General features: G+C 43.4%; 1 protein-coding gene across 1 annotated transcript; it reads right to left on the reverse strand.

Moving 5' to 3' along the window:
- Positions 1 to 1,952: 1,952 nt before the first annotated feature.
- Positions 1,953 to 3,509, reverse strand: LOC142313007 (uncharacterized). The gene is made up of 2 exons (XM_075351994.1): positions 3,395 to 3,509; positions 1,953 to 3,196 (listed from the first exon to the last, which is right to left on the reverse strand). Exons 1-2 carry the CDS (start codon positions 3,507 to 3,509, stop codon positions 2,127 to 2,129), a joined length of 1,185 nt encoding a protein of 394 aa, XP_075208109.1. The 3' UTR covers positions 1,953 to 2,126.
- Positions 3,510 to 16,476: the final 12,967 nt, after the last annotated feature.

The raw sequence follows: 16,476 nt of genomic DNA on the forward strand, positions 1-16,476 counted from the left end.
CTGCAAAACTCCTTACTGTCGGTCTTATTCATTCTTGTCTAGATTACTGCAATTTTCTACTAATCAGTCTCCCTATTATTAAACTGTTCCCTCTCCAATCCATTCAGAATGCCACAGCCAAGATCATTTTCCTCTCCAACTGTTTCACCGATGCCTCCTCCCTGTGCCAGTCATTGCACTGGTTGCTCATACAACACAGAGTAGAATATAACCTTTTGACTCTCTTCCCCACAAAGTGCCCAAAATATCTGCCCCGCCCTACATCTCCTTCCTCATCTCTGTCTATCACCCTACCTGTGCCCTCTGTTCTGCTAATGACCTAAGACTGGCATCCTCAATCCAAACCTCCCACTCCCGTTTCCAAGATTTCTTACGATCTGCTCCAATTCTCTGGAACACACTACCAAGAATAATTCCCAACATCCACACTTTTAAATGCAACCTACAAACACATTTCTTTAGACTAGCTTATAACCTCACTCATCTAACTATTCACTTTCTGCCCTTTACAAAATTTTCTTCCAATTCTGGTCCCATGTATCAGCTGGTCGCACCCTACCTGTACTTTTTTTTTTTTTTTTTACACACTGTATCTGTACTTGCATAACTTTTGACTGGTTCATGCAGCTGTAATTGAATCTCCTATTATATTGATGGCTGGACCATGTAGGACATGCATTCTTTTTACCATTCACCTTTTGTGCATCCCCTGTTTCCTCATAGATTGTAGCTTGTGAGCAGGAACCTCACTCCTCTGGGTTTCTGGTGAATTTTGTTAATCTGTATTGTCTCATATTGTCTATTCATGTCCCCTCTGAATTGTTAAAAGCTGCGTAATATGTTGGCGCTATAAAAATAAAAAAATATTATTACATTGTTCTACTGTTTAGTGACACCTGTACAAATATGGTCTTCATGGAAGAGTCATCAGAAGAAAACGTCACCTTTATCCTCACCATAAGGCTCTAGTCACATCTGAGTATAAAATTTGCGAGTGCCATGCGAGGAGAAAAAAAAAATTGTATTGCACTCGCACCAATGTTAAACAACAGAGCAGAACACATCTGCAAGTTTTCCCTCTGCAAAATTCAACATACAAGGAAAAATCGCAGAATGCTGCGAGTGGCTGCGTGCCTCACCAATACAAGTCAATGGGTGCAAGAAAAACGCGTGGCACTCGGACAGCAGGCGGACATGCGTTTTTAACATGGAGTTTAACATACTGTTAAAAGCTAGATATAGATAAATAGAGGTGAAACATAAATAATATCCTATCCCTTACAAATTGTAAGATGGCACCCTTTAGTGCCTTTCATGTGGCACTAAAGGGTGTTCAGTCTGGTCTTTACCTCAAATTAAATAATAAAAGAAAACAAAAAAAAAACTATGTTGGGTCCACTTTATTTTTGGTAGCTAAAGTAAAGCAGACAGCTGCAGCCTGCACCTGGCAGATTCACCTTGGCTGGTAATCCAATGCATAGGTCACCCTAATTGGTTTTAAATTAATAATGTAAAATAAATAAAAAAATAAAATTAAAAAAAATGTGGGGTCCCCCCCAAATTAAACCACCAGCCAAGGTAAAGCAGACAGCTGGGGGTCTAGTATTCTTAGGCTTGGGAGCCCCATGGTTATTGAGCCCTCCCCACCCTAAAAATAGCAGGCCACAGCCGCCCCAGAAGTGGTGCATCCATTAGATGCACCAATCCTGGCGCTTTGCCTCGACTCATCCCGTTGCCCTGGTGTGGTGGCAAATGGTGTAATATATGGGGTTGATACCAGCTGTGAATTTCCAGAGGGCATAAAGCCCTGGTATTAGTAATGAGTGGGCCTCTAACAGACAACCCCAGTACTAATTCCGTATTAGTAAATAGGAAAAAAAAATACAATCATTTTTTTTTTATTTCTCATAAACCCCTCCAACCCACTCCATCCCTTCTGACACCAGCCCTCATTTAGCAATTTATTAGGAATTCTCCCATATGTAAAAAGACAATTTATAATAAACAGAATTTAATTTTAAACTAAATCATTTCCCACATTCTGGGTATGCAAAAGGCTTTTCATCTATGTGAGCACTTTGATATTTAACAAGAGTTATTTTGAAAGAAAAGCATTTCCCAAATTCTCAACACAGATATGGCTTCTTCCTCATGTGGCTTTTTTGATGATTAAGCATATCTGATTTAGATACAAAACTTTTCCCACAGTCTGAACATGAATATGGCTTCTCCCCTGTGTGAGTTCTCTGATGTTTAACAAGATTTGATTTGTTTGCAAAACATTTCCCACATTCTGGACACGGATATGGCTTTTCCCCTGTGTGAGTTCTCTGATGTGTAAGAAGATTTGATTTACTTGGAAAACTTTTTCCACATTCTGGACATGAAAATGAAGTTTTCAGTATGTGAATTCTTTCATCACTATTGACAGGTGATTTAGCTATACAAAAATGTGACTTTTCCTTTATGTGAGTTTTCTCATGGTAATCAAGTGGCGATTTCCGAGTAAATTTTTTCCCACACTCTGAACATGAAAATGGCTTCTCCCCTGTGTGGATTCTCTGATGTTGAACAAGGTTTGACATGTGATTAAATTTTTTCCCACACTCTGAACATGAAAATCGCTTTTCCCCTGTGTGAATACTCTGATGTGTAACAAGAGTTGATTTAGCTGAAAAACATTTCCCACATTCTGAACATGAATATGGCTTGTCCCCTGTGTGAGATCTCTGATGTCTAACAAGTTTTGATTTCTCTGCAAAACATTTCCCACATGCTGAACAGAAAAATGGCTTCTCCCCTGTGTGAGTTCTCTGATGTGTAAGAAGAACTGATCTTTCTGCAAACTTTTTCCCACACTCTAAACATGAAAATGCCTTCTCCTCTGTGTGAATTCTCTGATGTTTAACAAGAGCTGATTTAACTGCAAAACATTTCCCACATTCTGAACATGAAAATGTCTTAGTTCCTTTGGTAGTTCTATCATCCCTTCTGTGACTTTTATTTTCTGTAATAGCCTGTGATGAATCAGAAGATAGGACCTGTTTAATAGGATCAGAAGATAGTTCTTTGCTGTGAAGCACTGAGGATACAGCTGGGATAATGCAATGTTCTTCATATGTGTCTTGTAGCACACCACTATATGATTGAAAGTCTGAAGATGCCAGAAGTCCCTCTGATCTCCTAATACAGTCACCTGCCAAGAAATACACTTATTATTTTTTCAATAATATACCTTGGAAATAAATATTTTTTTAAACTATATCAAATGTCCATTAAAATTGCAAATCATGCTGCAAAATTTGATTATTCACTAGGGTATTGGAGTCAAAACAGTTCACATTCTAACTGAAGACCTCAGAGCAAGGATCATTATATAATGATATCAGCCCACCAGGTTTGGCTCTTGCAGTTTCCCAATTCAGGGTTGAATTCAGCATGTTCCTAGGTTCATGTCTCAGAGTATCGGTGACCACTATTTTGTGGTAAGACCCTAACTGGAGAATCATTAATGATCCTGCCAGTCAGTACTATTAGGTGGGGTCTGTCCGGTACAATCCCTGACAGCCACATGCATTTTACTGCAGAATGGAGGAGCAGTATGATTATGTATGAAGAAGCTCTGACTTTGTAGAAAGTATAAAACTTTAAAAGCAAATTAATTTGTAATATGGTTTTATTAAGTTGTTAAAAAAGTGGGTTAACAGAGAGAGTGATAATAAATTGAAATAAGCATTACTCTCCTGTTGAAACCATTGCCATTTCAGTGCTACCACTTTAGTGCTTCCCTCCGATCTTGGTCTACTTGGCTGCTGTCATGATGAACCCGATATCACACATGACTGTTGCATCATGTATGATGTGAGGACAGTGATGGGTTGCAGTGCTCACATGTTGAATATGGAACATTATGGCTGCAATCAAGTAAAAATATTCCGGAGATAAGCAGGAGCAGTCCCTAAAGGCCCCTGTGCAGACTGAAACAACCCTTACTGGATGACTCAGATGGCCACTCAGTCCTTTGTTTCCTAAAGAACCATTGAAGGTTCCACGTACTTCCTTAAGAATCCAAGTAAAAACAAGTCAAACCAAAAGTAATAATCTGCAAGCAGAAACTGTCGCGTGTGTGTCACGGGTGACAGACAGTACTGTGGTATCCGGCTATAGAAGGTGACAGGATTTGGCTGCACAAACTGATCCCTGACATTCTATTATTCCTGCTTGGTTTTCAGCCCTTTCCCTTTAGGACCCTGAAGATTTCCTCAGTCTTAGCAGGAAAGTAATGAATACACAAAGTGTTCAGAACCAGTACAGAGACCGAACCTCACTGTGGCTCAGTGGAGAGGGAAACAAACAACAGCACATGAGACTGATGGATCAAATCTGAGGCATGACAAAAGGGATCTCATGGTTGAAAGTTATCAGTCAAGTGAAGAGTGTCAAACAATTTCCATAGCTAGATAAACCATGGGACATAAACCATGGATCACTGTGAAGTAGGTCATCAAAATGTAGCATAAATTTGGCACAACAGTGATATTACCGAGAACTTGATTCCTTGAAAAATTTGATGTGCAGATAACAAAAGAAAAAAAATGGTCTGGCTACCAAGAGGCCTGCAGGAATTTCTGGTCACTACTGGATGTATACTGCATGTGACAGCAATCTACCATATTCTGCATATGTGTAGTTTCTATGGGAGGGTGGCAGGACAAAAGCCATTTTTTACAAAGAAAAACATCCAAGATTGCGTATATTATGCCAAATCTACATGAAGTCTGTAAAATCCATGCGTGTGCAAAGCCAACACTGCACATCACCATAAGAAAACCATACCCACAGTGAAACATGGTAAAGGCAGAATTATGCTTTGGGGCAGTTTTCTGTTTCACACTGAAACTGGGACTTTAGTCAAGGTAGAGGGAAGTATGAACATTTCCAAATATCAGCCAGCTTTACAACAAAACATTCAGGTTTCTGCTAAAAAGCTGAAGAGGATTTTCACTTTTCTGCACTACATTGACCATGTAGGAGATGCCTCAGAAGGTGACAGATGTGGAGCTACTGCAAGGAAAAGAAGGCAAAGATCGCTAATTCTAGATGTGCCATGTGATAGACTCCAGCAAAAAAAGACTGAATTTTGTCATACAATCAAAAGGTTATTTTAACAAAGTATTAGTGTAAGGGCGGCTTTGCACGTTGCGACATCTTACGTGCGATGTCGGTGGGGTCAAATCGAAAGTGATGCACATCCGGCGTCACTTTCGACATCGTACTGTGTAAATGCTAGATGATACGATGAACGAGCGCAAAAACGTCGTTATCGTATCATCGTTGCATTCTCCGACATTTCCATAATGCCGGTGCCGCGACAGGTACGATGTTGTTCCTCGTTCCTGAGGCAGCATACATCGCTGTGTATGAAGCCGCAGGAGCGAGGAACATCTCCTACCTGCCGCCGACGGCTATGCGGAAGGAAGGAGGTGGGCGGGATGTTTACATTCTGCTCATCTCCGCCCATCCGCCGCCTGCCGTGTGACGTCGCTATGACGCCGCACGACCCACCCCTTAGGAAGGAGGCGGGTCGCCGGCCAGAGCGACGGTCGCAGGGCAGGTGAGTGCATGTGAAGCTGGCGTAGCGATAATTTTCGCTATGCCAGCTATCACACAATATCGTACCTGCGATGGGAGCGGGGACTATCGCGTGCGACATCGCAGCATCGGCTTGCGATGTCGCAACGTGCAAAGCCCGCCCAAGGGTGTGCAAATTTATGCAACCACATTTTTTATTTTTCCATTCAAACAGATTTCAGTTTGTTTCCCCAGCAGTTATACATATTATGGGCGACATTACAGCTGGAAAAGTTCTGGAATTATTCTTTTTTGTAGGATTTCTTACATGACAAAAACCTGGCATTTTATTAGGGGTGTGTAGACTTTTTAGAACCACTATTTATACGAAATGTGTTGAATTTTGTCATAGTTTGTACCTTTCCATGTTCATTCCATATCAGGATATGGAAACTCATGCATCATTTTATATGTGACGAGTTCATTCCACTATAAACTGCACATTCCCCGAGTCTAGGATGTACGGGAAACCTCTTACACCTTATTTTTAGGATAATAACTTTTGTTCCTTCTTAGTCCCACATTGTAGCAGCTGCTGAATGAGAAGAATCTGTGACTTCTCTGCATTTAGTGGTCACTACTCACCTGGGCGGTTATCTGTGGGAATCTCCTCTTTACTCCGCTCATCACCCCTCACATATGTCTCTGTAGTATTAATATGGGGCAGATCTTCCCCCTGAAACAAATATTGTAAAAGTCACAGACAGATGGAGAAGTCCCATCTATGATCAGCTCTAATCCTGCCATCTCCACCGCTCTCATTACACAAGTATAACACATATAATACTGGAGGATAAAACAAGACTGAGCACAAGACCTTCACAGCCGTCTACACATCATAGGGGGATTTCATGGCACCTTCTCTCCATCTACCTGATGATCCTGAGGAACATCGGGATCTTCTTGTTTACAGTCCTGTGGGAGAAGAGGACGGGGACATCTCTCTGGTGTTGTCCTCTTACTGGATAGACCTGGAGGAGACACATACAGGGACTGAATTCATTCCTTACATACAGATAGTTATAGGCCGTGTGTATTTAGTCCTGTCTATTACCTGGTGATGTGAGGGGCTGGGGAACCTCCATCATGACGTCCTTGTACAGATCTTTGTGTCCTTCTAAATACTCCCACTCCTCCATGGAGAAATAGACGGTGACGTCCTGACACCTTATAGGAACCTGACACATACAATGATACCGTCACCCCCGATCCCTTCATAGTGTTACTGTATAATGTCCCAGCATTCCCAGCAGTGTCACCTCTCCAGTCAGCAGCTCAATCATCTTGTAGGTGAGTTCTAGGATCTTATGGTCATTGATGTCCTCATGTATCGGGGGGTGAGGTGGAGGCCCCGTGATTGGGCTCAGGGGTCTTCCCCATCCCTCAGACACAGGGGCCTGACAGCGCTCACTAGAGGTCTTCTTCACTACTGTGTAATTCTGGTTATGGAGAGACACAGTAATAAATCTCACTACAGACATTTCCAGAGTCCTCACCTCTCCAGTTCTGTCCATCTGTTATTCATATTATATATATATATATATATATATATATATATATATATATATATATATATATATATATATATATATATATATATATATATATATATATATATATATATATATATATATATATATTTGCCTTTTTGCCTTATTCTGCCTGTCTTCCTCCAAAATGACGTCATTACAGTGACAACCGTCGCCACAGTGCGTGCGCTAAAGAGCCTGCGACCAACGGCTCCGCTAAGTCTCCCTGCACACGTAACCAGGGTACACATCGCGTTACTAAGCAAAGCACTTTGCTTAGTTACCCGATATTTACCCTGGCTACGTGTACAGGGAGCCTAACTGAACAGCCTGAACTACGGGCCGACAGGACGACACCCGACACTTCCCCACTCCCCACCCCCGCATGTATGCACTGAACACACAAACACACACACCTGGATAGGAAATGTTTCGCCGGGAAAAAGAGATTTGCGGTCGGGAGAAGAGAGAGAGGTAACCGCAAATCCCCTGAGTGACCGCAGTGAGACGCGAGATCAGCTGTGCCGTCACTCAGGTGACCCGCGGCCACAGCTGCAGTCCTCCACCCGAGAGCCGTGTCCGCGGGTCACCTGAATGAGGGCACAGCTGATTGTGCGGCTCACTTCAGTTGCTGCGTGGAGCTGACAGAGAGCGGTCGTGTTCTACTGCCGCTCCTGTCAGCTTTATGTAGCAGAGCTGAAAGCGTCGTGGGACCTCTGTGGATTACGTCGGACCTGGAGGGGTATTTGGGGGTTTAATAAAGTGGTGAAAGGGGTTTTTTTTTTGTCTTTTATTCCAAATAAAGGATTTTTTCGGGTGTGTTTATTTTCTTTAACTTACAGGTTAATCATGGAAGGTATCTCGGGGAGACGCCTGCCATGATTAACCTAGGACTTAGTGGCAGCTATGGGCTGCTGCCATTAACTCCTTATTACCTCGATTGCCACCGCACCAGGGCAATTCGGGATGAGTTGGGTAGAGTCCCGGGATTGTCGCATCTAATGGATGCAGCAATTCCAGGTGGCTGCTGGTTGATATTGTTAGGCTGGGGGGCTCCCCAGAACGTGGGGCTCCCCTTCCTGAGAATACCAGCCTTCAGCCGTGTGGCTTTATCTTGGCTAATATAAAAAAAATTGGGGGGACCGCACGTCGTTTTTTTTAATTATTCATTTATTTTACTACACGATATAGACCTGCCCACCGGCTGTGATTGGTTGCAGTGAGACAGCTGTCATTCAGCGTGACTGCAACCAATCATAGGCGCCGGTGGGTGAATGAACCAGGGAATATTATTATTATAGCGCCATTTATTCCATGGCGTTTTACAGTGAAAGAGGGTATACATACAACAATCATTAACAGTACATAACAGACTGGTATAGGAGAGAGGACCCTGCCCGCGAGGGCTCACAGTCTATAGGGAATATGAGATTGAATAATGAGCGGCCGGCATTTTCAAAAGAGGAAAAGCCGCCGGAGCTTTGTGACAGCCGTGCAGCGCCGCGCCGGTGATCGGTGAGTATGAGAGAGGGGTGGAGAGACCAGGAGTGATTTTAAATGATTTAGATCGTTCTGCTGGACATGCTGAGCATACTCAATAGAAGGTGACGGAATTTGTCAGCGGAATCCGCCACCATAGACAATCATTAGACACCTTGGTGGATTCAATAAACAATTATAAGAATACTAAATTAAACCTAACCCATCCAGTCCATTCATTACCTTATTATTCAATCTGCTAACCTACATACACATTCTAGAATACCCGATACATTAGAATCGGGCCACCTTCTAGTAGATAAGAATGATGTAATGTGACGTCATCAGAATCTCTCACCTCTCCAGTAAGCCGGAAGAGGATCTCTAGGGTGAGGTGTAATATCCTCTCCGCCATCTTGTCCCTGTCCATATCCATCCTTCACGGGGCAATCAGGAGAATTCTCTTCTATAGAGCGATTGTTCTCCCCCAGCATCTAATGTGTATGGAGCCTGAGCCCAGTAATGGGGAATCTCCACACACCTCCACCTGCAGAGCCGCACACTAGATATATGGCTGCTCTGTGCTGCCAGGACCTGTGATGATGTCACATGGAGGGGAGGAGTCAGGGGTCACATGATCAGCTCCTCAGTGTATGCAGGGCTCTGCTGTGCTGGGTGTCATGGTGCTGGATGAGGGGAAGGTTATGTGTGGAGTCAGGAGGGGTTAAGGCTATGTGCGCACTTTGCGTTGCGGTTGTTGCAGTTCTGCATCCTCTGGCAGAAATTGTCTTTGTCAAATTTGGTTTGGACCACAAAAACGCTAAAAATACGCATGTGTTTTGACAATGTGTTTACCGCGATTTACATGCTTTTTCATTGTTTAAAGTCAGATGCGTTTTCATTACAAATACATGACTAAATAAAGTTTTAACATTCAAACACTATGAAAAAAATGTAAAAAAATAAATAAAAATATCATGATTAAAATCATACAAAAAATAGCTTATTTTTATTCAAATGATAACTGTGATCTAATATTTATGGCTAAAATAACATTAAAATATTGTTTTTCATTTATTTAATTGTTGGACTATATGTGTGTGTAAAGGGAGACATCATTACATTAAAATGCTGCAGAAATGCATGAAAAAAACGCAAAGTGCGCACACAGCCTTACAGTGTGGATGTAGCAGAGCCATATGTGTACGTGGTGTACGGAGCGGAGCCATGTGTGTACGACGTGTTCTAGTGGAGCCGTGTGTGTACGAGGTGTACGAAGCGGAGCCGTGTGTGTACAACGTGTACGGAGCGGAGCCTTGTATGTACGACGTGTATGGAGCGGAGCCGTGTGTGTACGACGTGTACGGAGCGATGCCTTGTGTGTACGACGTGTACGGAGCGGAGCCTTGTATGTACGACGTGTATGGAGCGGAGCCGTGTGTGTACGACGTGTACGGAGCGATGCCTTGTGTGTACGAGGTGTACGGAGCAGAGCCGTGTGTGTACGACGTGTACGGAGCGATGCCTTGTGTGTACGACGTGTACGGAGCGGAGCCGTGTGTGCACGACGTGTACGGAGCGGAGCCGTGTGTGTACGAGGTGTACGGAGCGGAGACGTGTGTCTTCAAGGTGTACAGAGCGGAGTTGTGTGTGTACAAGGTGTACGGAGCAAAGCTGTGTGTGTACGATGTGTGCCGAGCAGAGACGTATGTGTACAAAGCGGAGCCGTGTGTGTATGACGTGTGCGGAGCGGAGACTTGTGTGTACGAGGTGTATGGAGCGGAGACGTGTGTGTACGATGTGTTTGAAGTGGAGACGTGTGTGTACGAGGTGTACAGAGCGAAGCCGTGTGTGTACGACGTATACGGAGCAGAGCCGTGTGTACAACATGTGGGGAGCGGAGACATGTGTGTACGGAGCGGAGCCGTGTGTGTACGAGGTGTACGGGGCGGGAGACGTTTGTCTACGAGGTGTGCGGAGCGGAGTCGTGTGTGTACGATGTGTGCGGAGCCGTGTGTGTACGACGTGTGCAGAGCGGGACCGTGTGTACACGATGTGTGCGGAGCAGAGCCGTGTGTGTACGACGTGTACGGAGCGGAGCCGTGTGTGTGCGACTTATACAGAGCGGAGCCGTGTGTGTACGAGGTGTATGGAGCAGAGCCGTGTGTGTACGACGTGTACGGAGCAGAGCCGTGTGTGTGCGACTTATACAGAGCGGAGCCATGTGTATACGAGGTGTACGGAGCAGAGCCGTGTGTGTGCGACTTATACAGAGCGGAGCCATGTGTATACGATGTGTGCGGAAGCGGAGCCGTGTGTGTACGACGTGTACAGAGCGGAGCCGTGTGTGTGCGACTTATACACAGCGGAGCCGTGTGTGTACGAGGTGTATGGAGCAGAGCCGTTTGCGTACGACATGCGCTGGACCACATAGGACAAGTATTTTTTTTGTCTCCCCTATTTCCTCACAGATTGTTGCTTGTGAGCAGGAACCTCACTCTTCTTGTTTTCTAGTGAATTCTGTTACTTTGTATTGTCTCATATTGTCTGTACACGTCCCCTCTGAATTGTAAAGAGCTGCGGAATATGTTGGCGCTGTAGAAATAAAAATTATTATTACATTGTTCTGCTGTTCAGAGACACCTGCACAAATATGTGCTTCATGGAAGAGTCATGAGAAGTAAACCTCTCCTGAGTCCTCACCATAAGGCTTCAGTCACATCTGCATATAAAATCTGCGAGTGCAATGTGGGGGGAAAAAAAAAATCGCATTGCTTTCTCACCAATGTTAAAAAATAGAGAACATCTGCTAGTTTTCACTCTGCAAACTTTAGCGTACAGGGCAAATCGCAGCATGCTACGAGTGGCTGAGTACCTCACCAATACAAGTCAATGGGTGCGAGAAAACTGCGCGGCACGCAGACATACGTTTTTTACCATGGAGTTTTACATACTGCCACAAGCTAGATATAGATAGAGGTGAAACACATAATATTCCACCCCCTGCAGATTGTAAGCTGCACCCTTTGTTGCCTTACATTTGTCACTAAGGGGTGTTCAGTCTGGTCTTTAGAGCCAAATACAATAATTAAAAAAAATTATGTGGTGCCCCCCTTAATTTCGGTAGCAAGCTAAGGTACAGCAGACTGCTGGAGTTGGCAGCTTTACCTTCATTGGTAATCCAAAGCAGAGGTCACGTCACACTGTCACTGTTGTTTTAAATTAGATGTATTTAACCCCTTCACCCACGGCCACTAAAACACCCTAATGACCGGGCCATTTTTTGCAATTCTGACCAGTGTCACTTTGACAGGTTATAACTCTGGAACGCTTCAACGGATCCTGGCGATTCTGACACTGTTTTTTCGTGACATATTGTACTTCATGTCAGTGGTAAATTTAAATTGATAATTTTTGCGTTTATTTGTGAAAATTTAGGAAATTTTGCAAACATTTCGCAATTTTCAAACTTTGAAAATTTATGCCCATAAATCTGAGAGATATGTCACACAAAATAGTTACTAAATAACATTTCCCACTTGTCTACTTTACATCAGCGCAATTTTCGAAACAAAATTTTTTTTCGTTAGGAAATTAGAAGGGGTCAAAGGTCATCAGCGATTTCTCATTTTTCCAACAAAATTTAGAAAATAATTTTTTTTAGGGACCACATCACATTTGAAGTGACTTTGAGAGACCGAGGTGACAGAAAATACCCAAAAGTGACCCCATTCTAAAAACTGCACCCCTCACTCTGCTCAAAACCACATCCAAGAAGTTTATTAACCCTTTAGGTGCCTCACAGGAACCAAAGCAATGTGGAAGGAAAAAATGAAAATTTTACTTTTTAACACAAAAATGTTACTTTAGCCATAAAATTTTCATTTTCACAAGGGAGAAAAGAGAACGTGCACCCTACAATTTATTGTGCATTTTCTCCTGAGTACGCTGATACCTCATATGTGGTGGAAATCAAATGTTTGGACACACGGCAGTGCTCGGAAGGCAAGGAGCGCCATTTGAATTTTTGAGTGCAAAATTAGCTGCACTCATTAGCAGACGCCATGTCGGGTTTGAAGACCCCCTGAGGTGCCTAAACAATGGAGCTCCCCCACAAGTGACCCCATTTTGGAAACTAGAACCCTCAAATAATTTTTCGAGATGTTTGGTGAGCACTTTGAACACCTGGGGGCTTCACAGAAGTTTATAACGTTGAGCCGTGAAAAGAAAAAATTTTTTTTTTTACCACAAAACGGTTGCTTCAACTAGGTAGCTTTTTTTCCCACAAGGGTATCAGGAAAAAATGCACCATAAAATGTATTTTGCATTTTCTCCTGAGTACGCAGATACCTCATATGTGGTGGAAATCAAATGTTTGGACACACGGCAGTGCTCGGAAGGCAAGGAGCGCCATTTGAATTTTTGAGTGCAAAATTAGCTGCACTCATTAGCGGGCGCCATGTCGGGTTTGAAGACCCCCTGAGGTGCCTAAACAATGGAGCTCCCCCACAAATGATCCCATTTTGGAAACTAGAGCCCTCAAATATTTTTTCTACATGTTTGGTGAGCACTTTGAACACCTGGGGGCTTCACAGAAGTTTATAAGGTTGAGCTATGAAAAGAAAAATTTTTTTTTTACCACAAAACTGATGCTTCAACTAGTAGGTAACTAGGTAGCTTTTTTTCACAAGGGTATCAGCAAAAACTTCACCATAAAATTTATAGTGCATTTTTTCCTGAGTACGCAGATACCTCATACAGTTAGGTCCAGAAATATTTGGACAGTGACACAAGTTTTGTTAGTTTAGCTGTTTACAAAAACATGTTCAGAAATACAAATATATATATAATATGGGCTGAAAGTGCACACTCCCAGCTGCAATATGAGAGTTTTCACATCCAAATCGGAGAAAGGGTTTAGGAATCATAGCTCTGTAATGCATAGCCTCCTCTTTTTAAAGGGACCAAAAGTAATTGGACAAGGGACTCTAAGGGCTGCAATTAACTCTGAAGACGTCTCCCTCGTTAACCTGTAATCAATGAAGTAGTTAAAAGGTCTGGGGTTGATTACAGGTGTGTGGTTTTGCATTTGGAAGCTGTTGCTGTGACCAGACAACATGCGGTCTAAGGAACTCTCAATTGAGGTGAAGCAGAACATCCTGAGGCTGAAAAAAAAGAAAAAATCCATCAGATAGATAGCAGACATGCTTGGAGTAGCAAAATCAACAGTCGGGTACATTCTGAGAAAAAAGGAATTGACTGGTGAGCTTGGGAACTCAAAAAGGCCTGGGCGTCCACGGATGACAACAGTGGTGGATGATCGCCGCATACTATCTTTGGTGAAGAAGAACCCGTTCACAACATCAACTGAAGTCCAGAACACTCTTAGTGAAGTAGGTGTATCTGTCTCTAAGTCAACAGTAAAGAGAAGACTCCATGAAAGTAAATACAAAGGGTTCACATCTAGATGCAAACCATTCATCAATTCCAAAAATAGACAGGCCAGAGTTAAATTTGCTGAAAAACACCTCATGAAGCCAGCTCAGTTCTGGAAAAGTATTCTATGGACAGATGAGACAAAGATCAACCTGTACCAGAATGATGGGAAGAAAAAAGTTTGGAGAAGAAAGGGAACGGCACATGATCCAAGGCACACCACATCCTCTGTAAAACATGGTGGAGGCAACGTGATGGCATGGGCATGCATGGCTTTCAATGGCACTGGGTCACTTGTGTTTATTGATGACATAACAGCAGACAAGAGTAGCCGGATGAATTCTGAAGTGTACCGGGATATACTTTCAGCCCAGATTCAGCCAAATGCCGCAAAGTTGATCGGACGGCGCTTCATAGTACAGATGGACAATGACCCCAAGCATACAGCCAAAGCTACCCAGGAGTTCATGAGTGCAAAAAAGTGGAACATTCTGCAATGGACAAGTCAATCACCAGATCTTAACCCAATTGAGCATGCATTTCACTTGCTCAAATCCAGACTTAAGACGGAAAGACCCACAAACAAGCAAGACCTGAAGGCTGCGGCTGTAAAGGCCTGGCAAAGCATTAAGAAGGAGGAAACCCAGTGTTTGGTGATGTCCATGGGTTCCAGACTTAAGGCAGTGATTGCCTCCAAAGGATTCGCAACAAAATATTGAAAATAAAAATATTTTGTTTGGGTTTGGTTTATTTGTCCAATTACTTTTGACCTCCTAAAATGTGGAGTGTTTGTAAAGAAATGTGTACAATTCCTACAATTTCTATCAGATATTTTTGTTCAAACCTTCAAATTAAACGTTACAATCTGCACTTGAATTCTGTTGTAGAGGTTTCATTTCAAATCCAATGTGGTGGCATGCAGAGCCCAACTCGCGAAAATTGTGTCACTGTCCAAATATTTCTGGACCTAACTGTATGTGGTGGAAAGTAATTGTTTGGGCGCATGGCGGGGCTCAGAAGAGAAGGAGCGCCATTTGACAGCAAAATTGGTTGGAATCATTAGCGGACGCCATGTCACGTTTTGGAGACCCACTATGGTGCCTAAACAGTGGAGCTCCCCCACAAGTGACCCCATTTTGGAAACTAGACCCCTCAAAGAGTTTATCTAGATGTTTAGCGAGCACCAAGGGGCTCCACAGAAGTTGATAATGTTGAGCCATGAATACAATGTTTTTTTTCACCACAAAACTGTCACTTGAACCAGGTAGCTTTTTTTTCCACAAGGGTATCTGGAAAAAATGCACCATAAAACGTATTGTGCAATTTCTCCTGAGTACGCAGATACCTCATATGTGGTGGAAAGTAATTGTTTGGGCGCATGGCGGGGCTCAGAAGAGAAGGAGCGCAATTTGATAGCAAAATTGGTTGGAATCATTAGCGGACGCCATGTCACGTTTGGAGACCCCCTATGGTGCCTAAACAGTGGAGCTCCCCCACAAATTACCCCATTTCGGAACTAGACCCCTCAAGGAATTTATCTAGATGTTTGGTGAGCCCCTTGTACCCCCAGGGGCTCCACAGAAGTTGATAATGTTGAACCGTGAAAATTATTATTTTTTTTTAACCACAAAATTTTTGTATCAACCAGGTAGCTTTTTTTTTTTACAACGGTACCAGGAAAAAATGTACCATAAAACATATTGTGCAATTTTTCCTGAGTACGCAGATACCTCATATGTGGTGGAAAGTAATTGTTTGGGCACATGGTGGGGTTCAGAAGAGAAGGAACGCCATTTAACTTTTCAAACGCACAGACGCGGTGCACTGATCGGCCACTGCAGGACGCACGGACGGATGCGATACAAAAAGCATCGCAAATACGGAAAAAAGTCACGCCAAAAATTGAGCAGGGATGCCGATCCGTTATGTGCATCCCTGATCAGCGCTTGGCGGGACGCACGGACGGATACGATACAAAAAGCATCGCAAATACGGAAAAAAGTCACGCCAAAAATTGAGCAGGGATGCCGATCCATTATGTGCATCCCTGATCAGCGCTCGGCGGGACGCACGGACGGATGTGATACAAAAAGCGTCGCGAATACGGAAAAAAGTCATGCCAAAAATTGAGCAGGGATGCCGATCCGTTATCTGCATTCCTGATCAGCGCTTGGCGGGACGCACGCGGACGGATGAAGTGTAAAAATGGACAGGATACAAGAAAAAAAAAAAGTTATACTCACAGTACCAAGAGGATCACTGACCAGAAGAGCTGCAGAGGAACAAGAAGGCAGTGAGATAGACAGCTTTACACCAGCAGCAGGCAGGACGTTGGACAGATCAGCAGAAGGACCCAGCGATGGAGGCAGATGTGATCGGGCCAGTGAAGACCTCGGACGAC

Source organism: Anomaloglossus baeobatrachus, chromosome 5 (genome assembly GCF_048569485.1).
Source record: "Anomaloglossus baeobatrachus isolate aAnoBae1 chromosome 5, aAnoBae1.hap1, whole genome shotgun sequence".
Taxonomy (NCBI): domain Eukaryota; kingdom Metazoa; phylum Chordata; class Amphibia; order Anura; family Aromobatidae; genus Anomaloglossus; species Anomaloglossus baeobatrachus.